Raw genomic sequence first — 16,747 nt, forward strand, 5'->3', positions numbered from 1 at the left:
TTGGGCCTTGTTTCTGGTAGTGGGTGTGAATGGGTGGGAGGGAGGGACAACTGAAAGAGTGGGAGGAGGAGGCTGACCTGAACGCTGGATCTGAAGCTGTCTTCAGGGAAGAGTTGGGAAGGCTGATGGGCTGTGGGACAGCGGGGTGGGATGGTGGGTGGAAGGGTCAGGGTTAAAAGCTGCCTCTTAAAGGGATCCTGTCAACAACCTCCCACAAACATGGTCCCTCGCCCCTGCATTCTGGCTACATGCAAAAGATCTCCTCAGGGCTGGGTCCCCAGGAACCCTTGGCGACAAGGGCATGGCTGGTTTCTGCAGCCAAGGGAGGCCCAGGCACTGGGCCCACCAGGTAGCTTGCCATAGACCAGAGAAGTCATTCAGAAGCCTCCAGCAGCACAGCCTGTTGAGGGCAAGGGCAAGGCACAAGGCATGGATCTCCACAGAGCCCAGCCATCCCGGTAGCAGGCAGCCATGCAGCTGTGGAAGCAGCCGTGGTCCAGGAGGAACTGACTGTGGTGTTTCCTTCCATCCTGCCTGTCTCTGCACACAGAGACCCAGGAGACGTGGTGACACGTGCCGCACACCCAGGAGGTTGACAGGGTCCCTTTAGGTCTCGGCCCCTCCCCTGGTGTCCCAGCTGATTAACCTGTGTGTTAACCTCGCCTTTGCCTGTTCTCTGCCTCTCTTCCTTTCCCGTTTCTCCTCTCAGAGGTGTTGCAGACCAAGGCCAGCTTACCCATTTTGTTTCAGGTCTCTCGTGGATCAAAGACTCCAATCATCCTCCTTTCTTGAGCCCTGAGCCTTCCGCCTTCCTACCTCTCCTCCTGTCCCCACTCCCAAATCGTGTTTTGTTGCCACGTCTTCTAGGCTGGATGCAGAACATCCTGGACTCTGCTCTCGTTCCTGTTTCTCTCCTTTCTCTCCCTTGACCTTCTCCCCTTCCTTTCTGAAATAGCTCTACCCACAAAGATGGTGTTCCTATCTAGAGATATCCCCCAATGTTTTCCAAATTCTAATTTTAAAACATAATGCATCTTTATAGTCCATTTGGGGCCTTCACTCTTTACCTTCCTCCCTTCCAAATCAGCCCTCTCCATTTGCCCTGAGAATGACATCTGAGAACCTGGGAGGGAATTGGTTGTTTCCTGCTCCTAACATCTGATTTAAATGAGAGAGAGAGGCCCCTCAAAGGGTCTAGTATGTTCAGAAAAATATTCTGGGAAGCCAACAAGAAAGCCATGTATTCAGGCTGACCCTCACCTAACCCATGCCCTGGCCAACCTCTGCTTCCCCAGCCTGGCTGTGCAAGGTCTCCACAGTGGCACTTCTGTTTTCTTTTGGCAGAAATGCCTGGGAACCGAGAGGCCCCTTTCCCTGTGACCTGACCTCCCACACTAAGAATAACAGCCCTAGGTCAGCGTGTCTTGCGATCCCTCTGGAAAGAGGGCATGGCTGGGAAGTGGGGAAGTTAAGGGAGCTGGATAGAGCCAGGAGGAAATGGAAGACACAGACTCATGGCTCTTGTGAGTAAAAAATAAAAAGGGAGAGTTGGCAGCCTTCTAGAGGGCTTGGGAGAGAGACCTGGGAAAGTCTCAGGAGAACTTTAGTGCTTCCAGACCCTCTCGCCAGGCTCTGGAATTACCCTCTCCCGGGAGCCCCAGCTGGTGGCTAGAGAATAGGAAAGGTCTGGTCCTGCTCAGCAAAGGTGCTCCAGTCCTGTTTTGTCCCCTTTGCAGACATTTCTTTAAAAACTAAAAGAGCAAATGTCCTTTTTTAAAGAAGACAAATGTCTTTAGTACTAGGTCCTTTCCACTCCATGGGAAATGTGGCTGTCCTGTCCCTAGGGTTTCCTCACCTGTGAGCAGATGTCCTTGTGGTCAGAGCACTGCTCTCTAAATCCCTCACCTCACAGATAGGCAAATGGCCCACCCAGGACTCCTGGAATCCTCTAGGGAACCTGGGACCACCTATCCCTCAGTTGACCAGTTGTCCAAGTACCTTAAAGTCTTTCAAAAAGATTCATCTCTTCCCTTTTCTAAATATGGTGGGGTAAAGTGGTAAAAGCGGGACATTGTCCCTCGTCTTTTGTGCCAGAATCTCTCCTTCCTAAGAGTCCTGTTCCCTTCCATACCCTCTACCCAGACTATCCCTGTCAACCCAGTTCTCAGGAAAGGCTTTGATAACTTCATTCACTTTGGTGGCACCTGCATTTCAGTGGGATCCTATGTCAGAATGGCATTGTTGGGACAGGAGCCTGGGCAGGTGTTGCTTAGGAGAGTATTGTAGGGCCATGTCCTGCTCTCCCCAACTATGAGACCTACCTGGACTATGTCTCTTTTCAGTCAGGAAAGCCTTTGCCATGACAGAGCTGCCCCTGAAAATTCTCGGGCATATCCAGAGCTAGAACAAGGTGACCGTCATTCTGTCTGCATCAAGTCCAGCTTTTTATAGACATTGTTTTAATGATGTGGTCCCCTTGTCATTGCTGAACTTTACACGAGGCACCTCTGAGCTCAGATGACCTGGCCACCCTTCTGGACCACACTGATCGCTTCTCTTTAGCTCCCAGATCACCCATCGGCCCACAGCCTGTTCTCCTCTAAGGGGTCATCCAGCTGTGGTCCCTCCCTGCCTCCAGACAGGCCCTTCTGAAAAAGAGAACTGGGGACATGGGAGATGCTGAATGTGGACTGAAAAGAGAGTCCAGCCACATCCCTGCACCATGGCAGCTTGTGCTGCCTGGCCCCAGGCTCTGCTGGGAAGTAGAGAGGGCCTCTGTGCAGGAGGGTGGTGAAGCGGGATGGTCTGGAGGAAGGGGAGCCGTGTGGCCATGGGGAGGCAGAGCAGGAGGATTGGACTAGTCGCCTCCTGGCACCTCCTTTTCCCCTGGGCTCCTGGGCTCTGAGAGGGTGTTTGGAACTCCAGCAGCAACACTGAGGTGCCGGAACGGTGATTCTGATGGTGATTGTTGCTCTGTTCTTGTCTGTCTAATATTCCTTTTTAATCCCCATCCTGCCTGCCCCTCCCTTATGTAGGGTTACTTTAGTGATCCCTGGAATGTTTTTGACTTCCTCATCGTAATTGGCAGCATAATTGACGTCATTCTCAGTGAAACTAATGTGAGTATGACTCTGCCCTCCCCAGGAACCTCCTCCTTCCTCTTCCTCTGCCTCCTGTTTCCCTCTCACTCTCTCTCTCTTTGCCTCCTTTTATTTATTTGTTTTAATTTCCTGTTTTTACCCACCTCCAGTCATGCTTTTTATTGAACCTGCCGTCGTCCTGTGAGGGGAAAAAAGTGGGAGCCTCTCCTCCTTTTTTCCCACTAGTCCCAGCTCAGCCCCGTGTGCCGGGCCCGGGGCTTGGCCGAGTGGAGGGAGCAGGCGGTGGGAGGCCGCTAGCTGCCCTCCCAAGTGGCCACAGCCCGGCGTAACCTTTGAACTAACCCAGCTTTTGTCAGGCCTCTCCACCCTGCGAAAACCAGGTGACCCAGGTTTGAGCCACCAGGACTGTAGAGTGGTAAGAGAGTATTTACTATGCCCACGTAACCTCTTTCTTTTCTCATTTTTTTCTCTTCTCTCCTTTCTTTCATGCTTTGTTTTGTTTTGTTTTGTTTTTCCTCTTCCTTTTTGTTTTGTTTTTCTCCTTTGTTGTTGGTTTTTTTTTTTTTTTCTTCTCTCTCTCTTTCCTCGGCTTCTCTGCCCCATGCAGCACTATTTCTGTGATGCATGGAATACGTTTGACGCCTTGATTGTTGTGGGTAGCATTGTTGATATAGCAATCACCGAGGTAAACGTAAGTACATGGCGTCTGGACCTGACTGTCCGTGCCTGCTCTAACACTCATTGTCTTTCCCCGGTTTATTGTTTTTCTTCCTACTTTCTCCTCCCCACCTCCTTATTTTCATTTACTGGTTTTCATTTGTTTGTTTATATTGGTTTGAAGGATTTTTTTCTTGTTGCTTTATTTTGAAAATGTTTCTATTATTTATTTAACCTTGGAACGAGATAGGTCTCCCTCTCCTTTAAGTTTTGATTGCTGCATCCTTTTCTCTCTCCCTTTACTCTCAGCCTGGCATGACTCACACTGTATAGGAGGATGCAGCTATGGGGAGCACGGAGTGAGAAAACCAAGGGACATTTGCAACTTCTGGGCAGCTGCTGGGGCGGGGACCCAAACCTCTTTTCACTCCACTCACCTCCAGACCTCTGCCCCTCCCCCTCTCCCCTTTCCGCCCACAGCATCTTGGAAAGGAGCTCTCTCCAAGTGGGACACTGGAGTTAAGGCTAGGTCTTTGCCTGCATTGTCAGCCCAAGGCCCGGCCCATTACTTTCACCCTGAAAGGGTTTTGTCCGATTCAACAGCAGCAGCCCATGCGGGCAGCCCGGCCCCTCCAGGCCCATTTGGGAGAGAAGAAGAGAACTGGTCCTGTTCAGAGCCCTGCTTGGACCCCTCTTCTCTGGAGTGGCCAAAGAGCCAGGTAGCTGGTGACCCACCAAGAGAGAGCCCTTCTGAGATCTTTCCTCCCTCTTGCTGGGGCAGCAGCACCTCCCTCCCACATGAACCCACCCAAGGAATGGACTCTTGTACCCGCCTGGTTCTCTCCCACTCCCGCCCCACACCCTGCCCTGGCTCCCTGGCCTCAGACAGAACCCCAGCCCCTGCGCTCCGAGGGCTCCTGCCGCCTTCCCCGAGAGTTGCCTCCTCCTATACAGCTCCTACCAGTTCCTGCACATGTCTTTTTGTTACCTGGCATGTTTAAACCTTCTCTTTATCTATAGGCAAGCCCTCTGCAGTTAGTCTTTAACATGTGTTAATTTTTTGTCATAGTTTTTCCTTAATTAAGAGACTTGGTAATGTTTGCACAAATCTCTGATGCACTGAACCATGAATAACAGCATGGAGTAGATGCTGTCCAGTTTTGATCAAAGATGTTTGAAACTGCCTTACCAACCACCACCATCTCCCCACGTGTTCCACATCCCCTCTCCCTCCATACTTTGCTCCCCATCAGTTGAACTGACTTGTCATTTTATCTGCCTGATTCCCCTGATAAAAGCCCCTGTCTGCCCCCTCCCAGCAGATGGACATTGAAGGCGGCTGTCACGCTTCCCATACCCTCCCTCAGCCTCTAGCACCCTCCCCACTCACCCGTGGTTCCAGATTTGGTTGCCTCTCTGTCTCCCAGATCCCCCGAGTTGTCTTTGTCTCGTGTGTGTGTGTGTGTGTGTGTGTGTGTGTGTACACTTGCCCTTGACTTCTTCCAGTGAACGATAGATTATATTTTTAAAAAACCAGTCCTCCTACACATGCTCTGTGCCCCCCTCCCCTCATACTCCGCCTCACCACTCCTGAGCACACTCCCAGTTCCGCAGGCTGGATGGCCCAGGTTGTATCTCAGATGCTATTCAGAGCCATGAGTTGGTCATGTGTCTGTAAAGGCCAGCGCTTCAGGCTCAGAGCTGGTGCCATGCAGTGCCCTGAACTGAGGGCGAACTCAAGGAGAGGACAGGGAAGAGAGCAGCAGTGGGCCCTGCCCTCTGAGGATGTAGTTTTCAGACAGCAGTGCAGGTCCTTATGAAGCCTGGGCCAGGGACTGGGAGCCTGAGAGACAGCAGGGAAATGCCAGCCAGCGACAGCAAGCTGCTCCCTGCGTGCAGAGAGGACCCACTGTCGGCAAGGCCCTCATCAACACTCAACCCGCCGTTTTCCCCCAAACTGTTAGTGTTTCTAAAAGAAAAACAAAGACAAAGCAAAAGAAACGTTTAGGGTGTAAATTTCTACAGAAGTGGCTATGTTGGCGGCAGAGAGGGTAGGTGCAGGACAGGGAAGGAGCGTAAGGCCGCCATGCAGACCCTTCCATTTGTACGTGGTTTTCTACTGACGATTCACCCTTGCATTTGTCTCATGTAACTGAACTACCCTGCGAGTTTGACAGACAGAAGTTATCCCCAATTAGCTGCCGCTAAAGATGCTGGTGCAGAGGTTAAGTCCTTTTGTGCCGTGCAGCCGAGTCCAGCCCCTCACTCACTGGGCCCCGCCCGAGTTCCCTCTCTAATCCATGATGCCCTTTGATTAAACACATGCATCTCACATGTCCTTCCACCAGCAGGCTTGTTCAGCCCTTATGTTCTGTGATTTATATTCAAAATAACCATACGTTTTTTGATAGTATACACAAAAAATGACGTATCAGCCCCCTGGGAGCTGTGATGCAGCTCTCACCAGCCTCCCTTACCCCAGGCTCAGGGCTCTTCCTCCTCTAGACCGAGGTGAAGAGTCACACTGAAGGGGGTTCTGGAGACGAAACGGGACAGTGTGTGCGATGGAGAGCAAGGGGCATTGCCCGAGACCTGGCACTTATTTCCCTCCACACCGTGAACGGCTTGTGAACCAGGAAAACAAATGTAACACCCCAGGCAGGGGCGGTGTGGGAGAGGGGAGAGAGGGCTGACCTGAAGTCAGAGCTGGCAAGTGGCTGAGTCTTGCTTCTTCTTTTTTCTGGAACAGAAGACTTCGTTTCCTCTTCTGTCAAAGGAATGTGATTATCTTATGGGACTGTGTTTTGAAGCTCAACTAAGAGCATCTATTTTAAAACTCTATGTAAACTATAAAGTGCTGTGGAATGGAAGAGACTGTGGCACCCAAGCAAATGACATTTTTTGCCAAATCCCTGCTGGAATAGCTGGGAGGGCCTCAGCTCTAGCCAATTATCTTTAGTTATAACTTACGCCCCACAGGCACTGTTAGAGCCCTTGTTTCCCAGATATGATTAGATTCTTGGAGATGGTTGACGGGTGGGGCCAGATCAAAGCCGGCGCAGCTCACTGACCACTGCCCATACCCACGCCTCGGCAGGGCCGTTCCCCACGCACATTGGGTGTAGCCCTGCGCTCGGATAGCAGTCAGTATTGTGCATGACAACTGGTATAAGCAATAATGCTTAGGCTCAGAGGTAGGTCCCTCTGCCCATAGGTTCTGCCTCAGGCCACTGGCAACTCCTGGGTCTGAACACTCCCCGGTGCAAGAAGTTTCCAGCTCCAGGTGTCCCCGGGCCTTCAGGCCTTCCCAGAATTTTCTAGTCTTACTTGTCATCACAAGATACTCATTCCCAGACATATGTTCTATTTGGCAGGAATCTATCTATACCTTGGCCTCAGAGGGATCCATGAGGGCTTTTCACCTGTAACTCATCATCTTTGACTCTTAAACCTACAGAAATTAGCTCTCATTTCCCTCACCTAACTGCCATATTCATCCTAACCGCCCTCCAAATATTCCTCACATCTAAGCTCATCTCCCCCTAAATGCCTTCTCTTTCCTCCTTGCCTTTACAAGGCTATGGCACCTCTCCCTCTGGGGAATGGGTTTCCCACCAACCCCAGGAGCCAGCATTCATTCATTCCACCATATTTATCGTCTCCCCTTCTGTGTGCCAGCTACGATTGTAGGCACCTGGAGTACCTCAGTTCACAGAACCAAAGCTCCCTTTTCATGAGCTGGCAGTCTAGGGTCAGGGTAATCCGCCCGTGAGCAATGCAGGGAGTACAGAAAACAAGGAAGTCATAGTCCATCGAAAGCTGGTAAGTGCTTTGGGAAAGGATAGTGTCGTGTTAGGGGGTCAGAGGTGCTAAGAGGCAGTGAAGGAAGGTGCTATTTCAAATAAGATGGAAGTGAGGAGTTACCCATGCACACACCTGGGAGGAGGGCTTTGGGGGCAGGAGGAACAGCTGTGACTGGTGCAGAAGGAGCAGGGAGACGGAGAGGGGAGGGTACCAGAGAGGGGGAGCAGATTTTGGCTTTTATGCTGAGCAAGAAGGGGAGACACTGGTGCCTCTGAGAAGAGGTGTCCCCTAATCTGACTTACATTTCGCAAGGCCGGTTGGCTGTCTCTGGGAGTCAGGGTGGAAGCACAACACCATGTAGAAGGTGCACATGATTACCCCGGGGGGAGGGGTCCGTAGCCTGCAACAAAGCAGCAATAACAGAGGTGGTGAAAACGGTCCAATTCTCAGTCGGTTTTGAAAATAGAATGAACAGTATCTCCTGACAGACTGGATGTGGGAGTGGGAGAGAGAGGTGGCCAGGATGGCTGTGAGGTTTGGGCCTAAGCAGTGGGAGGATGGAGCTGGTATGATCCGGGAAAGACAGGAGGTGGAGCACGTTTGCATGAGGAACTCATTGGGATGCGTCTATTTCACCTCCCAGTGGGGAGGGCAGGTAGACAGTTGGACACATAGTCTGAGGGTGGGGCTTGGAGTTGTATAGATAGTGTTCAAAGCCATGACAGTGGTGAAGAGCTCCCAGGGCGGAAAGAAAGACAGGAGACAGGACTGAGTGGGGCGGGACCTCCAGCGAGGAGGGCGGGACGTCTGGTGCTCAGAGCCAGTCTGAGGTTCATTTTCTCTTCCCCCTGGGAGATGCCTCTGAGCACTGCAGAATGCACCTAGAGGGCGATCAGAAGTCTCCACCAAGTGGAGCTGTCCTGGATTCACTCCCACTGCTCTTCTCCGAGGCCTTACCTCGTTCTCAGTCGGAGGCTTCCTTCCTCCGTGTCCCCTGGGAGATCCAAGGGCAGCATCTTGTCACTCTGAGGAAGCCTTCTGATGTCCCTTTATTTCTTGGGTCTGAAATTCTATTTCCCAGAGGGAAAAGCCCAAGACATAGGCCCTGTGATTGTTAATGGAAGTTCCTGGAGCATCAGAAACTGCTCCCTAACATCCCAAGTTGGAATCCATTTGGGTCCCTGGTCATTCAACACCTTTCCCAACACTGTTCTTTATCATTGTGTATTTTAAAGATTATTGCACAATAGAGAGTGCTGAGAGGCCTGGACTCTTGCACTATGGATACAGGGAAATGTTCCCAAATGGCAAATCAAGAAGCCTGTGTTCTGTTTCCAGCTCTGGCACTATTAAGCCGTGTGACTTAGAGCAATTGACCCCATTCTCTGGTCCTCAGCTTCCTTGAAAGTGAAAGGGGCTAGGGGCAGGTGGAGATGGCTTCAGAGGGCCTTTGCGACTCCAGCACTCCTGGGTTCTGAATGGGACATTTTCTGGTTGTGTGAGGCAGATTTCCATTTCCGCTCACGACCCTGCCGGATTCCAGCTCTGAGGAGGAGTTCCTTTCATAAGGCTCCAGGGCTGCATGGGGATCTGCTCCCTGGCTTTGGGATGGCTCCTGTGGAAGTTCTCCCGGGAGGAGGCCTGGAGGGACCTTCAGGTTGAGGAGCAGGACAGAGATTGTGTGAGGCCTGGAGCGCTCCTGCAGAAGGTCAGCGAGAGTAAACGCAGGAGGATTTGCTTAGGAGGCAACACGCTAGCCCACTGAAGTGACCAGAGCAGGAAAACAAAGTAACGCTGGTCCTGGCTATGATCTTAGTTGATTAGATAAGGGAGGCAGGGAGGAGGACGGAGAGGAAGGGGAAGGGGGAATGACGGCTTTGATGAGCATGTGCCAGGCAGCCTACTAGGACATCACACACAGTCAGATTAACACCTCCGGTGCTTAGTGTCTGCAGAAGGAAACCAAGGCTTATGCAGGATGAACTGCTTATGCAGTTTGCCTATAGCTAATGGGTGGAAAGACTGGGATTCAAATCCATTTCTGTGGGAGAATTGAGTCTTGCATTTCCACAGAGTCCATTAGCTAACTCCCTGGGCCCGTCTGGCCTGGGCATGGCATCACTGAAGGGCCCTTGCCACTCACAGGACCTCATTCAGTGCACTCCCAGCATCACGGCCTGGGGCAGAGAGGCTTAACCTAACTTCTCTGTGCCCGCTGATGCTGCCAATGCCCGACCAAGGGAGCCCAGGCTGCCCTGGGCTCGTGCGCCTAGTTAATGGGGCTCAGACGAGAAGGGCAAAGCCATTGTAAAGCAGGCCCACCTGACAGCTGGAACTTGAGAAGAAAATGGGAGGGGGAACAAGATGGGCCTGGGACTCAGTTCCAGGGAGTGTCCAGCGATGAGCACACGGAGGCCCCAAACCCTCCCTCCCCCAGCTCCTGAGCCAGTGGCACCTTCCCACCACAGCTCTGAGTAACTCTCTTACCAGCTCCCCATAAAAATAATGAAGCAACTTTGGCTCCTGCTCAGGCTTCAGGGCCTGGAATGATGGGAAAAGCAGCCATTCTGAGTCACAGAGTGTTTGCTGCACACCCACCCCCCGGGGTTGAGTCAGAATGCTCAGCCCGCACGCGCTGACCCTCCCTCCACATTTCAGCCAGGATGCCTCTGTGGGCCCTCAACCTGGCTCTTGGTCTGCCTTTTCCTGACCCTGCCATGGCAGAGAAGGGGTCAGGTGGCATGAGAAAGGCAGGGCTGGGTGCCCCCCAGAGGTGTGAGGAGGGATAAAGGCAGAAAATGGGGTCACCCAAAAATGTTAGAACACAGCTTTGGAGACCATCTAGCCTGAGCCCATCTCCACTGACTCCACGAGCACCTGCTGGGAAGCAGCCCCAGATACACAGTTTTACAGACAAGGACACTGGAGGAGAGGCAGGGAACAACTCGCTCATTCTCGCAGCATTTAACAGCAAGGCCGAGCCAGAACCTGGCCCCTGATCTCAATCCTGCGTGTTTAGTGCAGGGGCCCAAACAGTGACATTGCCAGACGTTGTCTAAATGACAGTGCTCAGTGTGGCATGGGCTACTTCTACGGTAAATTAAAGCCAGATTGGTGGTGTCAGGCCAAGCTGGGGGAGGCTCTCCCTACACCTCCATTTCCCTTTGCTGGGTCCCTGCTTCTGTCGCTGACGGAGCTCCCTCCAGCCTCTTGACATCCATCCCCACAACAAGACGAATGCGACCAAGGTCTCTTGTTTCCAGTACACTAGTTCATCCTAAGGTGGGGGTGGCTCGATCAGCCACCTTTTCTGTGAAGAAGAGAGGGTAATGCCCACCCCCAAGGTTGAATATCTGGTGTGTCTCATGTAAGACTTTCGGGAACATGACACCTAATGGGGAAGCTGTTCCCCAGCCTCGGCCCTCCAGGCGTGTGACGGGCAGTTTCCTCCTCTGCTTGGACATAAAGCTGGCCCTGGAGAGAGTGGCTGAGCCCACTCTGCCCAGCGGGGAGACAGCACGTGACCATCGCAGGCAGCCCAGCTGGAAAGGGAAGAGCCACTGCAAAAGCCTCTGGAGGGCGAGGCTGCTGTGTGGGCAGCGAAGGAGCGCAGGAGGCAGTGTGGAGGGCCGGCCAGGCTGGCGAAGCAGCCCCGTACCAGCCCGTTTCCCAAAGCTGGTGCCTTGAGACGCACGCAGGCTCGGCCCCAAAGGTCCGTGGAAACCTGTTTGCTCGTTTGTGATGGACAGCCTGATTTGGGTTCTTAATTCAGCTGTCAGATCATCTGACAGTTTAGCTCCCAGTGCCCTCTGCCTTGTAACCAAGGCCCCTTCACTTTTGGTTTCCTCTAATTTTCTTCCCTGCTTTATTCTCTCTCTTCTATCCATATGCAACCCTCTCCTTCATTGAAAACAGAAGAGTGGAAGGAAGCTGTCACAACACACTCCTTGGTTCGGCCAGCCAGCCACCTGGGTCTGACCAGTGTCTGTCACTTCAGGTCTCACAGGCTGAGCAAGTTCCTGTTGCTGTGTTTGCCAGAACGCCTCTAAGCAAAGGGGCCTAGGATATTCCAGAGCTAGTGGAAGAGTGAGAGCTGGCTCAGGCAGGCTCGGAAATGCCCAGAAGTGCCCCCCAAAGCATCGCCACTTCTGTTAACACCCATTTACTCTTCATGTCTGTCCTTCCTTGGGAATCATCTGCTTCCTCTTGTTTCCTTTATGGGTCTCCCTGTCTTCACTCCTACTCTTTGTCCTTTGGGATGCTCTCTCCCCCCTCTCTCCCTCCTTCTTCCCCTCCTATGGAATTCTTTCATGCTGCCAGCACTGCTGACAATTGATTTCATCCATTTATTCTTTATGGGTTTCTTTTGTTTCATGACTGGACACGGGCCATCCTTCCCCAGGGAAGATAAAGCTGCCCTGGCAATTTGGTAATCAGTCTCATTTAGCGTGAGTACCTGGCAGGTGACAGCAGCATCCATGCCCTGCACCTCCCACCAGTCCCCTCGGGGCCAAAAGTCCCCTCAAGGGAGGTTCTGAAGGGGCGTTTCATCTAGGTGCCTGTAGCCACAAAGATTCATGAGGGATCATCTCTGGTTAGAATTTTTCCTTGGAGAAACAGATGCCAGCCAGGGAATTTTCAACATGGTGGACATGGGGGGAGGGGGTGTTGCTCTTTCCACTCTCCACCTTGTCATCTTTGGGCTTATTATCTTCATTTCTTCCCTGCCCTGTTCTGTCCAATGTTTTTGCCTCCCTCATAATGCCCCATCTTCCTTCTTACCACTCCTCCTCCACAGATCTGTTTACATCTCCCATTCATTCCAGACCAAAAGGGAAATTCTGTGTAAGAATTACTTTCAAGTGCCCATCTTTCCTTCATTTGCGCTTATATCTAAAAGCCTTTGACATCTACCCTCAGCTTCTGTATCCCAGTTGACTTATGGTTCTTTAAACTTTGCATCTCCCTTAACAAGCTCTTAATTCAACTTTGGAAGGTTACAGGTTAAAACATATTTTACTTTGGTCTCCTAAACATGCCTTTCCCTGCTGCCATCTCTGGTGGCTCTAAGGTGCAGCATCTCCCAACTCCCTGACATCTATAGGCCACACTAGTCCCTGCGTGCTCGTTTCTCCTGGTTGAAAGAGGAGGTAAAAGGATAATGAGGACCCCCCCCCTCCAATTAACTGACACTTGCTGGCTCCTGGCCACGACACTGGTGTCAGATATTTCTAGAAGCCCCTGGCTCTGCCTTTCCCAGTCCTTTCTGTGTGTACCAGCCTGATAATGGTCCTCTGACCACAAATTAACTGAGGTTTCACCAACAGAGCCCCGACCGCTCAGCCCTCCACCACACCACGGTGCTCTCACAACTGAACTAGCCATCCTGTCTTGCAGATCAAATTGAGATGAGAGTAGAGAGCAAAATCAGAGAGACAGAGCTTGGCGTGGGGTGGGAATGGAGGCAATGCCAGCTGGAACCTGCCCTTCAGGTAGATGGAATGGCAGTTCTATCACAGCCACTCCCTAAGTTTTAGACAAAAGATTTAAAAAAAGAAAAGCAAGGTTCTTCAGCAGGGTGCCCAGTAAAAGACACATATTCCAATAGCATTGCCCTCACCTCCTGTTCAGAGGAATGAGGAAGCTCGGTGGCCGTGAGATTATAGCCATCGCCTCAACAGCAGCCATCGGAATTGGCAGCCCATCTGTGGGCCCTGCTCCTGACTCAGCGGGAGCCAGCCTTCCCTGGAGGGAGTCCCTCCGAGGGAGTCTGCCTTTCAAGGTCAACATGGCCAGGAGGGGGCAGCCCAGGCTTCTGAGCTTTTTAAAATGCTCTCTAACCAACTGATCTCAAGAGAATTCTGGAAGACAACTTTGTTGGGTATTCCAGCCTATATATCTACACCTAGCCCCTAAATCTCTAGTAATCTTCCCCCTCCTGGCTGTGCAAGAAGGAGGAAGGGCAGGGGGAGGGAGAACATCCCTTATTATATGGATAGGAGCTATTTTCGACAACTTTTAGTTCTCCAGAGAGACAAGGTAATGTTAACAACTGGGAAACACATGCCACCGATGTCATATTCCTGGGAAATCCCTCCTCTAGGAGAATCTCTCTGCCTCTCCTGTGATCCCGGGGTTTCCCTAAGCAGCCTCTGTGTGGTCTAGAGATAGTACCGCAGTGAGCAGGAGCAGTGAGTATATTCCAGAAACCGACTCACCCACTGAGGCAACACTTCTGATTTGATCCTAAACTTCACTCAGAGACTCTTACTAGCTGCCCCGTGCCACCCCTATGGTCCTCGCCGGTTATACCAAACCAAGCTAATCTGCATATGTAAATTGCAGTACGTTAACTGGCTTTTCCTCTCTATTTGCCCTTAACCTGTTAGCTGGGACCACTAGCCAGGACTCTTTCTGAAAATGTCCCACCTCTGCCTCACTATAGCATACTCACCTGAGTTCATGTGTACAAATTGCATGAACAAGTTTAGTTAATTGGCCCAACATCTTTAACGCCTTGAAAGTTACCAGATCATTAGAAAACAAAGATGAAAAAACTGGTTGCTCAGACATTCACTCCACACCTGCCATTAGTGGATACAGCGCAGAATTCAAGCTCAGCCAGAATGTCCAGGGCCGGTGCGCAGCTCCGTTGGCTCTTAGGGAAGCGGAAAGCAGTAGGGTCTCCGGGCTCCCGGGCATACGTCTTCAGGGAGTCCTACCACCCACCCCCCCCTTCCCCAGGAGACCGTGGATGGAGAAGCTGTCAGCTAACTCAGGGAACGGGGAGCAGCTCTGGAAAAGGGTCAGAGACGGACGGCACAAGGACTCCAGGCTACCAACTAATTCTAAGTTTAGCTCAAAAAGTAGAACCTACGCCAGGTAGTTTTTTCTTTTTTTAAAAAAATATATTTTATTAGATTTTTTACAGAGAGGAAGGGAGAGGGATAGAGAGTTAGAAACATCTATGAGAGAGAAACATCGATAAGCTGCCTCCTGCACACCCCCTACTGGGCATGTGCCCGCAACCAAGGCACATGCCCTTGACCGGAATCGAACCTGGAACCCTTGAGTCCCCAGGCCAACGCTCTATCCACTGAGCCAAACCAGTTAGGGCACCAGGTAGTTTTTTTCAAGAGAGCTAGGCCAACAATAAACAGTTGGCTGAAAGTGCAGGTGTCCGGATCCAGCTGGCCCAGTCTTCCCTTCCAGCTCACGGGAGGGGGGTGGGGGTTCCATTTGCAGCTGGGCAAGGGACCAAAGACAGGAATGACCACACCAGGTCATCCAGGAATGTCCTTTGGGGGTGGCGGTATGTCTGTGAACTGTGGGTTCTCGAGAGCAAGGGCTGTGTGTTAGGCTCCTTCCTGTTGGTTCCACTTAGAATCATTCTGTGATTGCTTTGAGAGTTTATTATGAGTGGTTAGTTTTTGGTTTTGTTTTGGTTTTTGTTTTTTTTGAGACTGTGCACTTTGTAAACATAGCCCCTCACATAGAACAGGCTTGTGTGAGGCTCACAGGCAACACTGCCCCAGCAAGTCAAAAGTGCCCTCTCACCTCAGTAGATGAGTGGATAAAAAGGCTGTGGTACATGTACACTATGGAATACTAGGCAGCAATAAAAAAGAAGGATCTGAGTCAGCATGGAGGGACCTGGAGAGCATTATGCTAAGTGAAATAAGCCAGTCAGAGAAAGACAAGTATCACATGATCTCACACATATGTGGAATCTAATGAACTAACAAGCAGAGACAGACTCATAGATAGAGAGCAAGCTCACAGGTGTCAGGGTGGGAGGAGATTGGGGGGCTGGGTTGGGGGGGGTGGTAGAGGGACTGAGCAAAAAGAGACCAACGTGCCCTTTGGGAAGTATGGTCTAAAGCTGGAGAAAATGTTTAATCTGTGTGATTCCCCCACAGTGCCGGTCTCATTAACCGGGCTGGGGGCCCAATGCAGGACCCCAGGCCCCCGTCCTCCCACTCACTGCTGCCCTCACAGCTCCCCTGATGGCTCCTTGTCTCCCATTGCAGAGGCGTATCATGAGGATTCTTAAATCAATACATATTATTAAAATAACAAGATAGGATCAAGGTGATTAGAACAAACCTAAAACTAAATTTTGAAATAAAATATAACTTAAATAGATGAGATCTTAAATGGGAGCTATAAAAGGCTAAAAATCAACCAAAAAAAGACAGTTAAGACTTTTAAACATCCCAACTGAAGCATTCTGTGTGTTTAAAAAGTAAAATACAATAAAACAAATAGTTTAAAATTTTTAATGGCTGGGGTTATTCAGTGGGACCAGGTGACTCAGGTGAGTTCTCTAAATTGTTTTCGTTCTGGTCCTATTTGGATGGGATTGACCCAGAGGACCTTCAAGCTTTGCCCAGGGTTCTTAGCAGTAACGGGATGGGGAGGAGTTTTCAGGGCGGGTCCAAGCCTGCTGGGAACTCTGCCTAGTGCCTGGGCATAGTGTGTAGAATAGATTGACCTCTGTATGACCCTCCCACTCCCTTCCTCACTGAAGCCTCGGAAACACAGAACCATTCACACAGGTGCACAAGCACTTGACCATCCTGAAGCCCCTGTGTGTGTGTGTGTGTGTGTGTGTGTGTGTGTTTCCATGTTCTATCGCAGCCTGCTAGTCAAATTCTAGTGAGCCCAGCTTCCAGGCCTGTGGATTAACCGGCAGCTCGTGCTCCTCCAGAAGCAGAATGGAGATGGGACTGTGTTCTGCAAATGACTGGAGAGCATCCCTGCCCCTTTTCTTCCCTGGCCTCACCCTGCATCTCCATCCTTCCCCCCAAAAAAATCCTACCAATTTGCTATGGGAAAAGGGAACTTGCCGACAAATTTGTTGCCAAAGGAGTATTTTAAGTCTGCAAGCAAATGTCTGGTTGTGCACATTTTCATCCTTCAAAAATCCATTACAACGTTTCTTTGTACCTTAAAAACAGAAACACAAGAGCAGCCATCTGAAAGTGGAGGGTAAAAGCAAAGTCGCGACCTTCTAGAAAGAGTTAACAGCTCAGAAGGTCAGATCAGTCAGGTGCTCAGCCCTACCCGCCAAGAGCAGGGATGTCTTCGGGATCAAGCTCGGGAACTGGGCAGAGAGCTGCGTGGCACTCCATGTGGCCGCTGTCCCCAGCACCTGCCCCAAACTGAGCTCAGCAGTCAGACCC

General features: G+C 51.2%; 1 protein-coding gene across 8 annotated transcripts in view; it reads left to right on the top strand.

The window, feature by feature from the left end:
- Positions 1-16,747, top strand: part of CACNA1C (calcium voltage-gated channel subunit alpha1 C) — a 590,813-nt gene that overhangs the window by 528,628 nt on the left and 45,438 nt on the right. For 4 of the 8 annotated variants that reach the window (XM_079775040.1, XM_079775037.1, XM_079775043.1 and 1 more), the window contains one exon: positions 3,709-3,792. In XM_079775040.1, coding sequence (XP_079631166.1) covers positions 3,709-3,792 — 84 coding nt within the window. Of the gene's footprint in view, positions 1-3,035; positions 3,120-3,708; positions 3,793-16,747 lie in introns of all 8 variants that reach the window. The other 4 variants (XM_079775041.1, XM_079775039.1, XM_079775038.1 and 1 more) reach the window with 2 other exon arrangements.

Source organism: Cnephaeus nilssonii (assembly GCF_951640355.1).
Source record: "Cnephaeus nilssonii genome assembly, chromosome: 6".
In the NCBI taxonomy this organism is placed as follows: domain Eukaryota; kingdom Metazoa; phylum Chordata; class Mammalia; order Chiroptera; family Vespertilionidae; genus Cnephaeus; species Cnephaeus nilssonii.